The following is a 20,324-nucleotide window of genomic DNA, read 5'->3' on the forward strand; positions in this document are numbered from 1 at the left end:
AGGATTTAAAGGTATGCTATTGGTTCCCATCGCCAGATAACATCCTACCCCTAGAACCAAACACATTAACCAAGGAGTCCCAGAGACCATTATAATTCCATTAAACAATGTATCCGTTATAATATATTAGATGTTTTTAGCAATATTGTTCAGTTAACCCCTTTCCCTACATCTGACTGGGTGACATATACAGTCATATTAACCTTTTTTTAAATAACCTTTAAAGGAACATTACAGTCACATGTTTGAACACATCCACAAAAACAACTATTGTGAAATGGGCACTGGCATCATACTTTTTAAACAGATGGATTGGAGTTTTTCCACGATTCTGTACGCTTGCTTCCCATCACTGAGCGTTACATCACAATTTTCACACAGATTTGGGAAAAGTGTGTCATTTCATCTTGACCGACAACGATGTCTGTCAGCTTTAAGACAGATGTGGTCTCGAGGACATCACACCACTCCATCCACAACAATATTTCAGTTCCTAGACTATAAACTGGATTAAAAATATACAATTTTAAATACACATTAATTCAAGCAAATATGCAAAACTAAAATCTAATATATAGAAACAGAAGACATGAAACATATTTAGTCGTTGTATTTTAATTTCGTAGAGGAGTGAAAAAGTTTCTGAACTGTTACAAAGCCCAGGTTGATTCAAAAGTAGGTCTACAAAAACAGTATGGACTACAGGCAGCAAAATCTTTTTTGGACACATATAGTGCATGAGCAGGTATCTAAACGGGATGTTTTCCCATCAATCATTGCAACCAATGGTATTTTTTCATTATTAAACACAACGTGTGTTTGTTTTTATATTAATATCTGTCCATTTGACTTTGTATGACCTTTTTGGATTTTCAAGGATCACGGGATAAAAGAAAAACACAATGAAACCGAAGTTAAATGAAATGCATAAACATCCCTGGATTTTGATATTGTAAAGGGGTTGTAAAAACAAAAATCACAGGTGAATGTATGACCATACAATACAAATTTGTTAAAGCAACAGAGGCCACGAAACAGGGTGTGCAGGTACAACACCTTTAAAGCATAATAAACCAGCAGATTTAGTGATTACATCGCACATGCACGAATAACAACATGATATAAAAATACTCATCAGTAGTATAAGCACTGAGAGCATGCACATCATGCATGTGCTTAAGAAATCCAGAGCTGCCGTCGATGATTAAAGTACACTTCTCCAAACAGTCAAAGATAAGAAACATGAATAATAAATAAATATGTACATTAAAGAAACATACAGGAATACAGAAACGTGAACACAAAGCTTAACTCTTGAACGAGGTTAAAAAGCTTGTTTAAGACTTGAAATTATAACATGACAATCACGGTCCATATTTAAAATGTGTATTAAAGTTTGCATTAAGCAGTGTTCAGTCATATTTCCTCTGTAGTTTCTTACCACGCAACTAATGTCTGCACCGCTCAAGCAAGCAATCGGTCGCCAAGTTTTCTCAGGAGGTGTAAATGTGATAAATATGCACGTTCCTTCACAGATTTCACTCGGACATAACCAACGTTGCCTTCTGCGATTTATATTACGTTGAAAAAATAAATACAACAGTAACATAAGAAAAACGATAGCCAGATTAAAGAAAGACACCAGACCTGGCAGCAACTCAAAATATGTGGAAACAACAATAAACCGAACAGCCAAGTTGTGGATATTTGGTGTTTGATTTAGATTACAGTGAATGTACTGACAATGCAATCAAAAGAAACAGTAACTCCTCACATAGGCCAGGATCCTTGGAATTATGGGATATGCATTGTGTCTGTTCTCACTTACAGGGGAAAAAAATGCATTGATGCTTTTTTTGAGGTTTACACTGACATATGGCTTTAGCAAGTACACAAGAGTCAGCCTCTTGTGGCAGGCATGGAAGTATTTATTTCCCGAAACGAATGCCACAGTGTGTTACGAACAGACTCCAAACAGCACGTCAAAGCCGAACTGAAATGACAAATGAACAGGAAAGCGGAGAGCGACAAAGTTTTTCTTTGTAAAAGCGTCAGTGTGGTGCTGATCAGAGCTTTATGTGTTAAAATAAAGATGATATGCCTAGGTTTAAAAGAGTTGTATTTATTAAGTGGTTCGCAGCATTCTTTAAGAGGACAGAAGATGAGCAGTGCACGTTTGGTGACTTCAGACAGGAAGCGTGTCATTCCTCGTTCTCCTCGTATGTGGTCTCGTCAAAGGGCCGATCCAACGAAGGAAGAATTTTGCGGCGCGAGTACTTCAGCTGCAGCAGGTCGCCGACTTCACTGATCACACCCAGCGCCTGAAAACAATCAACACGCTCCATTACTTTCATGGTTACACATGTAATTCATAACGTCGGTGCCAGGAGCCGGCTGCCACCTACAATGCGACGCTTAGAATTCTGCCAGTTTATACTTAGTGAAGTAAAAAATGATGTGACTACATCCCGATGTGACTCTTTCAAATAACTTTCTGGGATTAAGTTACAATGACATTTTGGAAAACCACTATGAAACACATAATTTGCCGACTACATACGTTATTTAAAGGGATAGCTCACCCAAAAATAAAAATTCTTGCATCATTTAGTTACCCTCGTGTCATTCCAAGCCTGTATGACTTTTTTCTTCTGAAGAGCTCAAAAGGAGACCTTCTGAAGAGCGTTGGTTATCACACAACACTGGACGCCATTGATTTCCATCGTATGGATACAACGCCTTAGAGACATTTCTCAAAATATCTTCTTTGGTTTTTCACATGAGAAAGAGTCATATACATGTTTTAAACAACATGAAGGTGAAAAAATGACTGAACTATCCCTTTAAGAGGACAACATTTTTTTAAATAAATCATTTTCAGACGATTTAATGTAGCTTTTACAGGAATTTTTTTTACTTATGATTATGATTTTTCACACCGTGTTCATGTTGCTCAGATGGTATCGCATTGCAATTACTACGCAAAGGTTGTGGGTTCCATACCCAGGAAATACACTACTGATAAAATGTCTAAATGTAAGTTAGCAACATCACTACTAACTTGCACACAGTGGGAGAAAGAAAAGAAGTTCATCTACTCAAAAACAGAGACCATATCAGAAAACAACCTACTTTATAAACTCCATACAATTTAAATAAAAAACATGTCAAAGGGACATTGAAAAATGTGTTGAAGCGATAACTGGTCACATCAAAGCGCACAGTGTTTTCTTAAGCGCGGGGAGGAGGGGGGCTGACCGCCGGTGTGCTTTTCACCATGGTTAAATCAAAGCGTCCTTAGGGAGGCAGATTAAGATGCTCTTTGATCTACTGCCAGCGCAGACCCCTGTGGCAGGCGCTGCTTATGTAAACCCTTCAATGGCGGCCGCAGACGAGCCCCATGTTAATTTATAGCGTAGGACAGTTCCAGGAGGAGCCTGGAATTCTCTACTCGCTGCTTATTTTCAAACAAGGTGGGTGTATCGAGTTTGAGATGCTACATTTCAGAAGATTGATGGACAGCCGTTTTAACTTGGTGACAGATATTTCTGGTCTCGTTCCTGTTGAAACCCCTACTGTCCTTTCTTCTTTAAACTCTAGGAGCGGCCAGCACATTTCAACAAGTCTTCCCTATAGGGTTCTGCATTTAAACAACTTTGACTTACAGATCAGTATGTCAACAAGCTTCCATTAACTCAACATATTCCATTGTAAACATTAAAATTCAGGGCATAAGTAAAAATGGGTGCAATGTTGCTTTGAAGTCATCTAAATAAGTGGATGTGTTTGCTGTGTAGAGGGAATGAACGGCTCACATGGTCCAGCAATTCTTTGGAGTGGGCCGCAGAGATGCAAAAGCGGGCTCTGGATTCGATGATGGGCGTGGCTGGGAAGCCCACCACCACCACCCCAATGTTTCTCTTCAACATCTCCCGACCAAACGCCCTGGAAGCACACAAAGCTTCATCAATCTTAAAGAAAACATTGAAGTATTTATTTCCAAACTAAGCTTGTAAACTCAAGCTTGTTTATTTCCTATTATGATACTCTGTTACGAGTCTAACCCAAGGTCAAACTGTTATCTAACATTCACACTTTCCAATTCTAGGCCTATCCTATTGTAGACATTTGGATTTAATGCTCCTGCAGACATTGTATAATGACAAAATAAAGAAATTTCCGTATGCATTCGGGTTTAGTTGGGTCAATTAGATAAGTAACCTTTGTCTCTAGAAACAAGACAAAAATATTACACATATTTCATCATTTATTCAACCTCATGTCATTCCAGGAACATTGGTAACCAAACAACATTTCCTATCATTGATTTCCATTGTAAAGACACAAAACCACAGAGACATGTCTCAAACTGTGTCCATACACAATTACGAATAATAGAATTTAGATTTGTTGTGTGAACAATCCCTTTAAACTGAATGCAGGGCAAAAGACTAACCCGATTTTGGCAGGCATGTAGAGCATCATGGGAACCACAGGTGAGTCATTGTTGCCGTAGATAATGAATCCCATCTCCAGCATTCTCCTGCGGAAATATACAGTGTTTTCAGCCAACCGCTGGATTCGCGAAAGACCTGCAACCAAGAAACCACAAAACACTGAAAAAGCTGAAGGTTTCTGAGAAAGCAAGAGAGATTCTGTCATTTGGCACTCTGCGTCTTTTTCCACAGGCTTTCATGCGATCGGACAATTAAAATTTACCAACCCACAGATCTCATTACTTCAGATACAAGAAAAGTCGACCACCTGAGCTATAAACGTTATACTTTGAATAAAAAAGCGCCTTGAACTGTGGCCTCTGCGATCAGTAGATCAGAAACTGTTAAAGGAGAAATATTTAATACCTGCTGATTTTACAAGGCATTTAACATTTCCCCCCTGTGACATCATAGACGCACATGCCCTCTACACAGAGAAAGATGTATCAGATGTTTACTTTCTGTTTCCAAAGTGCTTTTTATCACACTTAAGTTCCACAAGCCCTGATGTCTATGCCAGAAAGATTTTGATCAGCTGGCTAAATAAAACACTGGCGCTACAGGTTACAGCGGCGTGCGGGGAGTCTGCGATGATCGTCTGCGCAGCTGCCGGGGGAGAAGAACAGTAATGCAAACAGCCTAACAGTATGGTTGCAATAATCCTGACAAAGACAGAAAAATTATTAACTTAATTAGTTTTTAATAGTTCCGCTTCTCCCAGTGTGTTGGGATTGTGTTCCATCACCAGAACTCCTAAAACATTTAGTCCAACAGTGATTCACGGTAAAGGTTTTAGGTTTCTGAGAGCCTTGGCTGTGTATTGTCAAACATTCCATTCATGCTAAAGGCTCAAACAGAGGAAATTCCTGATCTTTGACAATGTCTCACTTCAGTGTCATCCAGATGAAAAATCTAAACAGTGGCCATACTTGCCGTGCCTTTAGCCTGACACCAACACTGAAATGTCTATGAACCGCTTATCCACGCAAACTATCCTTGGGTCTGGTTTTGCCAATTTCAATCTCAATTTAAACTGCAATACACAACTTTTGGCTCACTATCGCCATCTCTAAAATGTAAAATTGCAAGTTACTTGATATACGTATCTTGGTGTGTAAAAACAATTACAATTTTGAACATTTTAGCAAGAACCAATAAGCGTGTCTCAGAACCAATGAGATTCAACGCAGCGACACGCATGTGGATTTCTCATCTATGCATGTTCAAAGTCTCCAACCTGTCTTTGCTCAATACGTTTATATGATTTTTTCACAAACATGTTTTACTTGGAGTCATGTGGATTACGTTTATGATGGATTTTTGGACCTTCAACAGTATGTTAATTACATATGTCACAAAACTTCTTTATTTTTTTCCACCTTTTAGAACAACAGTAACACATCAAACTGTGGAAATGACAATCGTAACTGTGGGTTACGCTGTGACTAATAGCATCTAAAATAAATCAAAACTATGTTGCATTTTGGCATCTTCAAAGTAGTTACCCTTTACCTAGAATTTGCTAAATCGTTCTCATGCAATTTTATCATTCAGCTTCTCAAGATGTAACCCTGGGAAGCTTTTTTAAAGGTTCATATTGAGGTCTCTTCTTGGCTGTTTTTTCTTCATTATTTGGTATGTCATCCAATATATTTGTATAACATTTTAGTTTTCAACAGTGTCAAAAGAAAGGTTTAAAACTGTACATTATCCTGTCACTATGGGTTGTACCTTTGACGGTTCCTTTTTGTACCGTTACAGGTATACAACACCTAAAGCGTTGTACCTTTTCGGGTACATTAGCCTCAGGACCTATTGTGTACAACGAGGACCTATTAAATATCAGGAGCACAAAAGATTTAACTGTACCTTCAGAGGTGCACAATAGGTCAATCGGGTACAAAAATGTACCAATAAGGTACAAAAAAAGACAACAGGAAGAGGCACAGTTTTAAACCTTTTCTCTGAAAGTGTAATGAAAGGAACTGATATGTTAAGACAATTATATTGTTGTCTACAAAAGTAATTTCGAACATTAAAGCAGAGATTTTTAATATCAATAGAAACATTTCAGTCAAGGGTCTCCAAACTTTTGACTGACAATGTGTGCTTGTATCCCATGAGCCCTCGTGAAAAGAGACTTGACTCGCTGTGAAACTGGAGTCCTTCCACAATCCCCCAATGAAAATTGGTCACTGACAGATAAAGCAGGTTCCACGAGTCATGACCGGGTCACCAGCTCAGCCCTAAGGAAATTAAGCCTGGCCAATGAGTAACGTTAAACGCTGGCAGCCTATCTCACTCGCTTTACGATCATGGTGGTTTCTTAATACGTTTCCTCGCCCAGCTAACCTACAGCTGTAAACTTAAGTGAACTACAGATGCCACCGGCCCACATGTGTTCCTCCATCTCTATATAACCACACAGAAAACCTGAATCACAGGAGCTTGATGAGAATGAATCATCCAAATTTGGAGACGTGTTCTCATTGCCTCCAGGAAGACATTGTTAAAGCATGGCTATTATGGTTGACAGCCCTGACAGAGGACAATTGGGCATCCTGCGGTGCTCTTAATTAATGACGGCACTTTTCTCAAAAGTCTTGATCAGCTGGACAAACATCTCAGGTAAACAACCCCCCATACAAGAACATCTGAAAGCAATAGCCGTTCAAGGAAGTTCAAGCCGGCCAACGTCGGGCTGCTCCGATAGCGAGCGAGGGCCGAAGGGTGTTGGGGGAGGGACATCCAGCTCTCCAAAGTAAATCTTTCTGGGGTACCTTTTCAACAGCTAGTTTCCCAAAGCACACCCCCGCTAACTCCTTCCAGACTTCCAGAGCTGGAGGATCTGGAGAGGCAAAGAAAGGGACCGAAAGAGCTTCCAGATGTGGGGACCGTTTCCCTTTTTTGAAACGCCAGTTCCTCCTCACTTCCTTTTCATCTGAAGGGAGAAGATAAGTAAAAGCACCAGTGTGGAGTCGAGGGGGCCGAAAGCACTCCCTCGCGAGGACCTATCCGGAGAACAGACATCTGCGGTCCGTACTTTCACCTTTATGACTTCTCACAAGCGGTCGTCACAGATGCAGATGCTGACGTCGTCTCCAGGGCAGCGGTGTTTATAGAAGAAAGACGGCCAGATATTCCACACGAGTTGGGTCAAAAAGGTCAGAGCATTGGTGGATACGTTTCCAAAGGTGAAACACAAACTACTCGGATAACCTTTAATGAAGTCGTCAATGAAGGCTAGATAGGAAGGGCTGTTGACAGACGTCTGAGGTACTCCCGCAACAATGCATCTTTCCAGAAGAAGTGTCAATGAAACAGAAGCTCATTACAACATCTGGAATAACAATCCATTAACCTTCTCTAAGGGGGCTGTGGGTAAACACATTCTTACACTCAAAACACATGTATCTGCCCTTTCTCACGGAGCACGTCAACACCTCAAGACAAAGATGAATGCCCGATATTTGTCGAAGCCGCCTGTGTGTACAGAGTAGAAGTCGGGCTAAACAATGAGATTCTGCACACTCCCTTCTCACTTAACCAAGCCACAACCACACACCACGGCAAGATGAAAATGGCAACATGGTCAACTACCATGATTTATGAGGGAAACCTTAACTTTTGGATGCCATCACTAAAAGTCCATTTGACCCGTGAACGAACAAGAGCAGGATGGTTTAATATTTTGGATCTCAGTTTTTTGGATGGTTGGCAAACCAGATCCAATTAAAAAGAACCGTATTTCCCCTCAGCCCAAGGATGCAACATTTAAACGTATAGTTTACACAAATATAAAAACTCTTCCATAATTTACCCATAATTAAAAACTCATAATTTACTCACCCTCATGCCATCCCAAAACTAAATTTTAATAATTGAATATATTAATTATTTTACATTTTTTTTGTATATTAGATATTCAATTCTTATTGAAATGACTTAAATAAAAATATATTTATATATATATATATAAAGCCTCAAAATGATGACGCTCCACAATGCAACCAAATGGTGTTAATAAATGTCCTCCGTAGCAAAACAATACATTGTGCAAGAAAATATTTTTATATACTTTATTTTATTATACATTATTTAATATAGTTACAAAGGTTAAACTATGTAAACGAACAGATCAGAGCGCAAGATTCAAACGTCATTGGTTCTTGCGTGTCTCAAGAAACAAGCATATGACTAGTCACGATACAATAGCGCAGAGCTCAAAATTGTATACATTGTTCTTCACTTCAGGAGTCATTAGGTCACTTAAATGATGCACGAGTATATCATATTAGATAACATATATGCATTGTATTATAAAATGATCTGGCTGGCTGCCCTTTAGCTGGCTAAGATCTGAGCTCATGCACAACAAATATCTGCACAACGAACATCCACTTTCTAAAACTGCTTCGTTGATGATGTAATAACAAAATGGCCAAACCGACTTAAAAAATGACCGAAGTACACTGAACCTCCCAGTCTGGCATCCAAAACAAACTTGGCACCCGATTGCAGCTGGCACTTTGTGCTCTACAGCACACTTGGCGATGTCGACGCTCATTTGCGGTGAGTGTCAAATTGTCTTCAAGAGCCATTAAAACAGTTCAACATTATTGAAACTGGAAACTAAAGCTTTCTAGCTGACAAAGATCCGCTACATTATATTAAGACGTGACCCGTGATCAGACGGGAATTGGAATGTTTGATTTAACACAATCAAAATGAAACGACAAGCTGTGAAGAAATATAAAATGGAACAGACTGAATCATTGGCAGCAAATGAGAGCTGGAGGCAATTTGTTCACAGTGAAGTCACTTGTCAGATCAATGCTGTTACGCCGGCTTTAAATTAAACATGACAGACTTACGGGTAACGAAAAGCCGAACAAGTGTGGGCCGCAGAACGAAGGGTAGAAGAGGGTTAAGTTCCCACGAGGATTCTCAGGATGTCTCCCAGCTGACCTTTGCTTGATTAGTTTTCTTTGTGCATCAACCCCCATCAAACACACAAACACACACACACAGTGATTGTTCTCGGATGCTCTTATATCAGTTAATCTACAATAAATGTCATCGGTTAATCTGTAACCTGTTATTACTGAATGCACCTAATAGCTCCTCTTCCATTCATACCATTGTGACATCCATTCTTTGTAGTTGGGATGAGACAGAATATGAATCACTGGTTTTTAGTTCCAAGCTAAATAATGAGAGTTAGACTGCAAATTTCCACCAGCACCAACTAAATCAAATAAAGGGCCTCATATTTTCTCACCGCTGGATCATTATATAACCAAATGTAAACCAAAGAAACAAAATGTTTATAAGAGGAACGATAAATAGTGTTGACTTAAACATCAAAGTGTAGTTCAAGAAAAAGAAGATATTTTGAAGAATGTTGGTAACCAAACGACGGTACCCATTGACGTGTATTGGTTTTGTGTCCATCCAATTGAAATGAATGGGTACCGCCGTTGCTCGGTTACCAACATTCTTCAAAATATCTACTTTTGTGTTCTGACGGAAAAGTAAGTCTAACAGGTTTGAAATGACAAGGTTAGTAAATAAAATAACTTCATTTTGGGTGAACTATCCCTTTGAAACACTTGAGGTCTGTCAAAAAACACCGTATTACTTCAAATCTGAGGACAGTGCAGAAAGCTAGCTCATCTACATAGAAGCTGCAATGCTTTATAGCTGAAATCTGAGTTTTGTACAGTTGAAAATAAACCAAAAAAGCTAATCCATAAAACACCAGTGTCGCAGTGCAAGCTTATAACTATCACTTATCATTTGAGCTGTCGGATACGACTTTGCTGGAAATGTCCATTTGACATCACCGCGTTAAAAAAGTACATAAAGTATGGATTGCCGTTTCAACAAGCAGTCAGTAAACATCTAATGTTGGTGAGAGACAAGAAGTCAATCCATCAGCGGGTGAAGGACAAGACTGACAGCAAGACATTGTTAGGTGACTCTTCAAAGGATAATGAGAACAATCACGGTCTTTGTGGGGCCTGCGTATGCAGGGATTAACATAGCCCTTAGCAAAGCAAACTAATCCTCATATTAGTCATATTGAGCATCTCACCTGGACCCGACCGACCGGGGGAGCCTGTTTGTTGTAGCTGCCAACATTGATTGAGTGGGGGGGAGAAAAGAGGCAGTTTGTTGGGTCTAAATCACACTAGCTACATTGGTAATTGTTAACACATTTCTGAAGTTTAAACTTTGAGCTAAATATTTTACCTGGACAGAGTCGGTGTACAGCTGTGGAACTAATCAGTCTCATTTCATGAGCGCTTGGGAAATTGTACGAAGAAAAATCTCACAACTGACAGATCTTTTTTTTTTTTCACGGCTTACTTCAAAGCGATCCTTGAGAAATGCTTATTTCAATTCCTGGGCCAAGTTTATCCAGAACGCAAAGAGCAAACAAACCCCGGGATTGTATTTTTGCAGTGAAAGAACAGTCAATAAGCAAAGACAAGAACAGTGAAGTTGATGAAGTAAAGGGACGTGTTTCTCATAATAAAGACGCCGATGTATTACGTACGGAGAAGCACACAGACCGTTTACAAAACAACTGTTGATTGACAGCTGGACTGATGTTTTTTGTGATATATACCTGCACAGAAAAATGACATGGTGCTTTATTTAAAAAAAATCTTTGCCGCCATGGTATCGTTTCTTACGTAATACGACCGGTTCTTATTTGAAACTCTGTAAGACATCTGATGTAAATGAGTTTTTAAATGCTGAAGACCCTCCATGGTGCATCCTTGAAAGTCAATGATCGTTTCTTTTTAGTCCAATTCTGCCACCTTGTGGCAAACTCAACATTGCGCCATTTTTCAATTGTGATGCTGCATTCACATGCTCTCGGAAATTCGATATTTTCTACTTCAAACCAGAAGTAACGTCTGGATTTAGTAATATTAAAAGTATTAGGTAACATTAAAACAATAATACGAAAGATTTAGTAGCATTAAAACATTACAAGTATCTACTAACAAAACTTTTCTGTAGCTCAGTGACGCAAGTAACGCCAAGTTCATGGGTTCTCGATCCCAGGGATTGCACTTACTCAAGATACAAAAGAAATGTATAGTACAATGCAATGTAAGTCGCTTTGGATAAAAGCGTCTGCCAAATGCATAAATGTAAATGTACATTAACAGAGCGCCGTTCCATTAATCATTTCTGGGTTGAAGAGGGAATTATTGAATTTCTGAGAGCATGACAACTTACTGCGCTAAAATAACTTTTTCTGTTTGGGTCCTGACCAGATCTACGTAGCAATTTTGGCTCCACCAATAAAATCATTCGAATGGTTTCCGGGCAGAGCCTTTCTATGTACCTGTCTGACCAATGGAGATAATCTAAGTGTTGGGAAAACTTGTCAGAGAAAATTATTATTTGAATGCCTCCGATTCTGTCAAGCATGAAGTATTAAGGTTGCCAAAAAAACAAACTTGTCAGCAAAACTCACCTATTGACGTTCCATCGGCTCCCATAATGCACTTCATAGAAGTGATGACTTGCTCCATGACAGGAGGCGACATGGAGGTGGCGTAAATTGAGCTGTGCGAGTGATTCCGCAGGTACTCTATCAAATCCTGCAGAACGAAGCCAAGATGTTTTCACAATGCTTTGTACATCGGTTAAACATACTGTAAATTGCTTACTACCTTTCGACCTCCTATGTAACCACCTGCAGCACCAAAGCTCTTTGTGAATGTGCCCATCATGATGTCTACATCGTTAGGGTCCAGTCCAAAATACTCCACCACCCCTCTGCCAGTGGGTCCTAATGCCCCGATACTATGAGCCTCGTCCAGGTAAACGTAGGCCTTGTATTTCTTTTTCAGGGCTATAATATCTGGTAGCCGTACGATGGAGCCCTCCATACTGTGGACAGGATACAGGACACACAAACAAAACATTATATCATGTGAGCAATGTTGCAACTTCTAAGATGGTTCAACAGGACCAATTCTAATGGGTGTGTAAGGGAATGCAAGTGAAAACATGCTATTGCTGAAAAAACACGATGGTAATACAGTATGCACATTTATATGAATGAGATGAATTTCTAGAAAGTCAGAGAGATGAAACACCTGTAGATGCCTTCCACCAGAATGAGGATTTTCTTCCAGGGTCGATGTGTCCTGGGTTGGCCGTGAACTATAGCATCTCTAAGCAACTTTTCCAAACTCTGCATATCTAGTTGGAGGAAAATGCATGGATAGGATTTAAAATGTTTTTTTAAATACAACTGTATAATCACGTCAATCAAAAGGTAATGCAATAGTTGGATACATGATCCACATTGTTATTAAATCCAAAGTCAGGAGTATGTATTTCATCAGTGTGGCACTTTGACGTATGCAAGACGATTAACAACCGGTGACGTTCTCATAGCAAACTAATATATACAGCAAGCTGTTTAAACGGCATTGTCCAAAAAAATTATACTGCAACATTAAAACATGGCTATTAACTTTTCAGAGGTTGTAGTGATGCGTTCTTCTAACTAAAAAAAAAAAGTGTACAAAACTGTATGTTGGTTACTATATTTTCCATTCTTAAACTAGTTTAATTAGGGCTGTCAAATGAATAATCACGTTTAATCGCATTTAGAATAAAAGTTTGCGTTAACATAATATGTATATGTACTGTGCATGTTCATTTTGCATTTATAAACACGTACATGTGTGCATATTTAGGAACAGTTACTTGTACATATTTATCTTTTAAATTATATGTAAATAAAAATTTTATATGCACAGTACACAAACATATATAATGTAAAAACAAACTTTTATTCTGGATGCGATTAATTATTTGACAGCCTTCCTTTTCATTTTATCAAATTTTCATCATATAGAATATTGCATTATTGCAAGTTATCGCATATCACGCTCTTCTTCAATATCGTGCAGCCAAACAAAAAAGTATTTTTATGCGCCATAAGGTCCCACGAGTACAATAACAATGTGTGGCACATATGTGTATTTCCCCTGGGGCACGAGTGATTGTTATTTCCCCAAGTTGTCTTCATAACAAATAACTGCATTATTGTTTACTTAAGCTACTGGTAAAGTGGCTCACATTCATAAATCACATCTGTGGTTTTCTATGGATTTTTATATAGTATAGCAAAATTCTGCCCTAGTCCTTGGCCATAGTGTTGAACGACAACATATTAATTCATAACAAACCGCCGGTGAGGTTTGGGCACTTCAATAATTTAATTAATAAAGTCCTTGCAAACTTTCCCAGGACGGACACAAGTCCTCTGTGTTTTGACTCGAGGGCTTCAACTGACATTATGCATTCACCTCGGGAGAGACCTTAGCAATTTAGCAAACCATTAAATAATTGCTGGAAGCCATCTGTCGATATTGCCAATTTAAAATGATTCATTTAGAATACCTCGGCTAAAGAGCAATGGAGAGTTGACCTTTCCGGTGATAAAATCTATATTCATTGTGTTTAACTGGACATTAACCAAAACTGCCATGGAGAAAGCGGTCCAAACTTTGCAACATCCAGACTACAAATAAGCAAACCCCATGCATGGTCATTCTTTTGAGGAACGCAAGATTTTAAACAAGTCGGTTAATCTTCCACTCCAACAGTTTCACAGTGATGGTTTATGCTTTGTGTTTGCAGCATGTTGTGTGTTTTGGAGCCCCACCAAGAGTTCAGCCTTCACCTTGTGATGACAACAGGTGTTTGATAACAAGATACGTGTCTGTGCAAACTCACTATTGTGCTTAAAGACCCGGATGGTGGAGCCAGACAGCCGTGCTCCCAGCACCAAAGAGGCATGGTTCAGCTCATCACTTAGAATCAAACATCCCTACATGTGAAGAAAGGAAAAACAGGTCTCTGTGATATCTGCACCAGAACAGTTTTATTTTACATTAACACACTTGGCGGATAGGTTTATTCTATAACAACAAACAAAACAGCGCATTTTGTGTAAACATATTTTATCAGTATATATGTGCTACCTAAAATTAAAACCTACAGCTTTACGATTAACGAAATAAAATGTTAACCTCAAACTAACAGCAAAATATACGCTTTTTAAAAAGCAGACCGTTCCTTTAAAAACACGCCATGTTTTTGCTTCTGCTGTCTCACGTTTCATAATCTTTGGTTTTCCCATCTACCAGAGGAAGTTTCTGTTGCTAACTGCCCGGTAACAGTTAAAGGAATTGTGAAATCTCTCTGGTCCTCTTGCTGTTAAGCACATGTTTCCTGTGGGTTTTTTTTGTGCCTTATCAAAACTATCCTCTATATGTCTGGGCTTTAAAACTGTTTGAGTTGGATCCGGGAGTCTTTCCATAGCGATCAGCTCTATCTGCACTGTTGATAGAGCATGACAAATACAGTACGAGATGTCTCATGAGAATGACACAGACATGAGAAATGCACACTACGGCTTACTGCATGTTATTAAGCATGCACTGACAGGCCAAGAGGAGAAACGCCTGAACTAAAACTGCTACAATTTTTAGGAGTTGCCTGGGTGGATCAACACAGCATGTGATACGGGAGGCGAAACAGAGACTTTTGGAGCTCAGAATGCATTTTCAAACCTTGCCAGCTAATGCAGGAATATTCATGGAGTTTGTAGCAAACCCCATCCCGAACACCATGGCTGACTCCGAGCCCAGGAAAGAGGCCACCTGTTCCTCCAACTCTGCATGCATGTCGAGGTTACCTAAACAAATCATAAGAATCAATCTGCTACTACAAGCAAACGCTCATTTACTGTAAACAGTAACTGGAGAAGCTCTACGTGTGTATGTTTCTTAGGAAGATAATGGCTTCGTTCCTTAAAAGGCTCTTATAAGAACTGTGTGGTGCATGTGGTTGAACATTCAAACAAAAGAAGAAATCTTAAGGAAGATGCAAGCGATGCTTGACCATGCAAAACCTGCTAACGGAATCCTAAGGTGCTCTGGGTGGTTGCTAGGGCATTGCAAAGTGGTTCCGACATGGTTGATGATGCGTTTTGGTAATGGTGCAGGATAAGTTAAACAGCAATGATAACTATTTGCTTGTCTATGAGTAATATTTTCCAAACAATAAGAGTAACCAATGGGAACTCACCAATTTCCTGTCTGGTGCTGGCCACGCCCACCCCATATTTCATCGTCACTTCTCCAGCAGCATCGGCACAAGAACCAGTGTTCTCACCAAAGCCCAGGTAATTGTACGAGCCCAGATTTATAACATCCCTCACCACCCGGCCATTGTATCTGTAAGAGCAAGTACAGTGTTTGAAAGATTTATTTTAGACAAAAAACTGGTTTTAGGCCTCCACGGTGAACAAAAAAGACTTAAGAGTAGTTCACCTCAAAATTAAAATTATGTCATCATTTGACTTTCTTTCTTATGCAAAACACAAAAGAAGATATTTTGAAGAATGTTGGTAACCAAAAACCATTGGTCCCCATTGATTCTATCGATGGACTCAAAACCAATGCAAGTCAATGGGGACCAATGGTTCCCTGTTACCAACATTCTTTTTAAAATAATTCTTCAGTGTTCTGCAGAGGAAAGAAAGTCATATATATCGCTCTCTGCAATGTTAAGAGAGTGAAAATAATGAATTAATTTTAATTTTGTGTGAACTAAATCTTTAAGGGAACGCTTTTAATTTTGACGTAACAAAATGTACTGCACATGACCCTAAAAGTGGAGTTGATATAAGAGCTATTTGCACATTTTAATTATGTGGCTCTTATCTCAACAAGTCAAACAGCCAATACTTTCCAGCTCTGGTTTAGGATAGCCTACTTACTGAAAGGTCCAGTTGTAATCGTTGGTATTTCGGTCCAAAAAGTCAAACCTTGCACCGGGAGCACTGCAAAGGGGTCTGTTCCAGCTATCCCGAATCCTAATGTATATATTCCTTGTGTAGAAATTCTCAAAATCTTGATATAGTGGGACAAAGTCCTTGAACAGAAGAAAAAAAGGAGTTACATGCTTGACATTTTTGTGTCACTGCTCCTCATATTTTAATGTCTGTCCGGGAAAAGTATTTTTAGGAAGCACAACGTTTACCAAAACGCAACCTTTCAGTGCCCTTGTGTACTTTAGAGTTATGGAAAAGTGCACGATATCCTTCCTGTGACAAAGTTTTCTCTTCCTCTCCACGTTCGGCTAATAAATTAACAAGCATTTTGCAACAATGCTCCCTTTGGCCCTACGGTCAGTTACAGTTAATGAACACTGCTGGAAATAACACCATCTTGTCTGACATGCACTTTTACCTACAAGAATGTTTCTCAAGCTACGCCAGGGAATTTTATTATAAACAAACTTCCTTCTTCAATCAAAGCGTTTTTTTCCCTTTTTTTATCATCCACATTGCAATGTTTACCTTCTGCTCCTCCCTTTCTTTGGCATTGTGGCATTTTTCTATATTCCACTCCCTCATGAAATCCCGCAGATATCCAAAGATCGTAAGGATGCCGTAGCCCATGTATGTGAGCACTGCAACCAGCATGGGAGTTTCCTCGAAGGATTCACCGAATGGCCTGTTGCACAGCTCTACATTGCACACTTGGTACGCCTGTAAACCACAAATTGTCAAAACATTGTAGTCATGGCAGCATCACATTGTGGTTAATGATTGCGAGATGTTTAAAGTGTCTGCTCTGCATTGTTTAAGTTGAGCAACCAGAACATCAGAATCTATGTTACAGTTAGCTTAACGGTTCAGCAGAGGAACCGTGACAGGCATTCCTAAGATACTTTGTGTATTGCGAAATAGAGCTTTACTCAAAAAGTTACAAAGTTTGGAAAGCAAAACAAATGTTAGGCTGAAGTTGACTTGTATAAAGTGGCCCGAGACATATTTAGATATAGAAAGTGTATCACTGTGTTATGACTCAAAACACACCTCTTCTGCGAATACTTCACCGACAAAAAAAACACTAACCCTCTTCTCTCAACAGGTAGTGGTCTAGCTTTTGTTGAAACTAGTAACTTTGTATTAGCACCTGTTGTACTATTGCTCTTTGTATGACATATCGCTTATTGCTCCCCGAACTCTTTGTGAGTCGCTTTGGATAAAAGCGTCTGCTAAATGACTAAATGTAAACACGACAATGCAACGTGTGTAGATAGAAATAGCTCATTCTAAGGTAATAAAAACATAACGCTTCATTGTGTAAGCTCTTTTATACACATCTGAAACATAACTATGTGTATTAGATTGCATTTCTATCAATAGATCTTCCCAAAAATTACACACTGTACCTTATACTTTGTCCAAAATTTCTACGGTTTTATAAATGTGCTTGTGCACTCTTTTCTCAAAAGGAATCAAACTTGGTATGCAAAGCAATTCATGTTCAACTTCTTTTTGACACCACCACACTGTATGTTCCCCCAGATACCTAAACTAGGCCATTCATTGCCAATCTTATGCAAAACCCAAGAGGCTAGAAACGGTAACATTATCGCTTCACCAAGAATTGAACTACAAAGATTAAGTGGTGCATTCAAAACCCTGTGATTTGCAGAAACATGTGACTAGTCATGCCCCACTAACAAATACCCGGGGTCTAGCAACAGTGACATGCACGTGAGCCCTGACCAGCTGCAAGACAACTTTGCATTAATCTGCTGTGTTGACAATTCCTTCTAGGAAAGACTTTTGGAAAAATGAGCAGCTGATTTACATTGGTTAAACAAACGTTTACTTTGTGTGTTTTTAAGGCAGACTTGTTTGCGTGTGTGTGCGTCCCTGGGAACCGAATGCACAACTGAACCCTGATATTAGGAATATACAATTCTGTATGATGAATGTTGTTTATAAATATTCCAGTGTGTTGAGATATACAAAGAAAGGTGTGGCGACAATACGGACGGATCCTTGGATTCATTAAACCAGCCTCCCACTAGAAGACACATGACAGAATGAAGTGCTAACCAGAGTCATGGGTTGCTTCAATTCACTTCCTGCACAAGTTAACCATATGGTGACCTAACTTGTCAAAGTTCGACTTTGATTGAACTAGTTTTACGCATCAACTTTTCATCCCATCATCTTGTATTTCTGATGTTGCGATGGCCACATCTCCAAAATAAAATCTGGATCAAGTCTACATTTCCTTGAGTACTTTTGCACATGTGACCAAGCCATAAACAGTGAAATTGCACGTCACGTACCAAGCAGGCAGGCAGCCACATCTTAAACATATGTTGCGTTACCACGTATCACGTGCGCAAAATGTAAATAAGAAATATCACGCACACGTGCTCGTCTCAAAAATCTCAATGCGTGATGTTGGCCTCACCTTCTTCTCCTGCTGTTGATATCGATGATGGATTTGATGATTCCTCATCAAGCCATTTTTTCCCGGTTTCACCCCGTTCGCCGCATGACGATCTTCGTTCTTATTCCCCGCGCTTTCAGTCATGCTTATCTAAGACAAAACACATGCGATCAAATGCATGAAGACGAAAAACGATGAAAATGAGTCGGTGATCGGCGTACCAGGGTGACGCGCTTCCCCGCTACCCACAAGAGAGAAACCTGAAATTCCAACCTCCGCAAACCGGAAGTCGACGCCTCTGGCAAGCGGCGCCGACCAATGAGATCGCGGGTGAGCTTGGCTGGACGTGGCTTAGCGGCAATACGACCTAAAAAAGGGTGTGGCCCTGTCGCGCGCTGGCGTGAGGACGAATGAACTCGAGTAACCTTTGTGCGCTTTACCTGTTTCTCTCGAGACGACTTTAGTAGTTGTGCGATGCTGAAGTTAGTTTGCGTTGATATCGGATCGAATTTACAGCCTGGTGCTGTTATCAGTTCGACTTTGATAGGCAAACACGCTTATATAACATGTTTAGACGAAGCTGGTCAATTATGTAAACACGACTGTTTGATTTGGCTGGAGGAGAAAGTACCGCTATATCTAAGATAAAGGCATATCAAAGATCGCATCCATTTCCTGATTGAACCCTTTCCGTTATATAAATAAGTCTTATCAAGATGAATCCTCGTGCGTGGAAGTCAAAGGAGTTAAATAAACTTGATTTAAAACCGGAAAAGTACTTTGGCTATTAGATTCATACATAAATGCATTACCACTATGCTATTAGATAATACATAAACGTACAATACCGCTATCAAATCATATAATAAACATGCTGATACATATCACTTAAAGGGATAGTCCACCCCAAAATGAAAATTCTGTCATTTACTCCCTCCCCACCTCCTCAAGTTGTTCCAAATATAAATGTCCTACTGAACACAGAGAAAGATTTAGTTTTTAAATGTTAACAACTGACACTTCTGGGACATCATTGACTACCACGCAGGAAAAATGAAAATGTTAATTAAGAGCCCTAGAACAGTTTGCTTTCCTAAATTCTTCAAAATATTTATTTTGTTCAAGATAAAATTATACATACATTTTCCTACTATGGTAGTCAAGGATGTCTCAGGAATGTCAGTTGTTACCCTTTTATCAAAAATAATGTTCATCAGAACAAAAAAATATGTTTACAGGTTTGGAACAACTTGAGGGGGAGTAAATGATGACAGAATTTTTATTTTAGGGTGGACTATCCCTTTAAATCACTGGCATTTGAATGTTGAAGTTAAATACATAAAAATACATGAGGAATATAAAACGTAATAAAAGTTGGAATATCTTGCTGAATTGTTTTTTTATCAACTTTATGGCATTTTCACCAACAAATTTATATTACCGAAATGTGGCCAGATGTTTTACCTTAGGTTTTGTTTGTAATACTCATTTTTTACTCATATTCGACTCTCCA

The 20,324-nt window shown here is 39.2% G+C and overlaps 1 protein-coding gene across 1 annotated transcript; it reads right to left on the bottom strand.

Annotated features, from left to right (window-relative positions):
• Window positions 1-595: 595 nt before the first annotated feature.
• On the bottom strand, window positions 596-19,303 carry sptlc2a (serine palmitoyltransferase, long chain base subunit 2a). The gene is made up of 13 exons (XM_079458024.1): window positions 19,033-19,303; window positions 18,833-18,961; window positions 16,909-17,100; window positions 16,327-16,481; window positions 15,633-15,781; window positions 15,116-15,240; window positions 14,277-14,370; window positions 12,623-12,728; window positions 12,194-12,413; window positions 11,995-12,121; window positions 4,457-4,592; window positions 3,816-3,945; window positions 596-2,321 (listed from the first exon to the last, which is right to left on the bottom strand). Exons 2-13 carry the CDS (start codon window positions 18,953-18,955, stop codon window positions 2,202-2,204), a joined length of 1,677 nt encoding a protein of 558 aa, XP_079314150.1. The 5' UTR covers window positions 18,956-18,961; window positions 19,033-19,303; the 3' UTR covers window positions 596-2,201.
• Window positions 19,304-20,324: the final 1,021 nt, after the last annotated feature.

This window comes from Barbatula barbatula, assembly GCF_947034865.1.
Source record: "Barbatula barbatula genome assembly, chromosome: 6".
In the NCBI taxonomy this organism is placed as follows: Eukaryota; Metazoa; Chordata; class Actinopteri; order Cypriniformes; family Nemacheilidae; genus Barbatula; species Barbatula barbatula.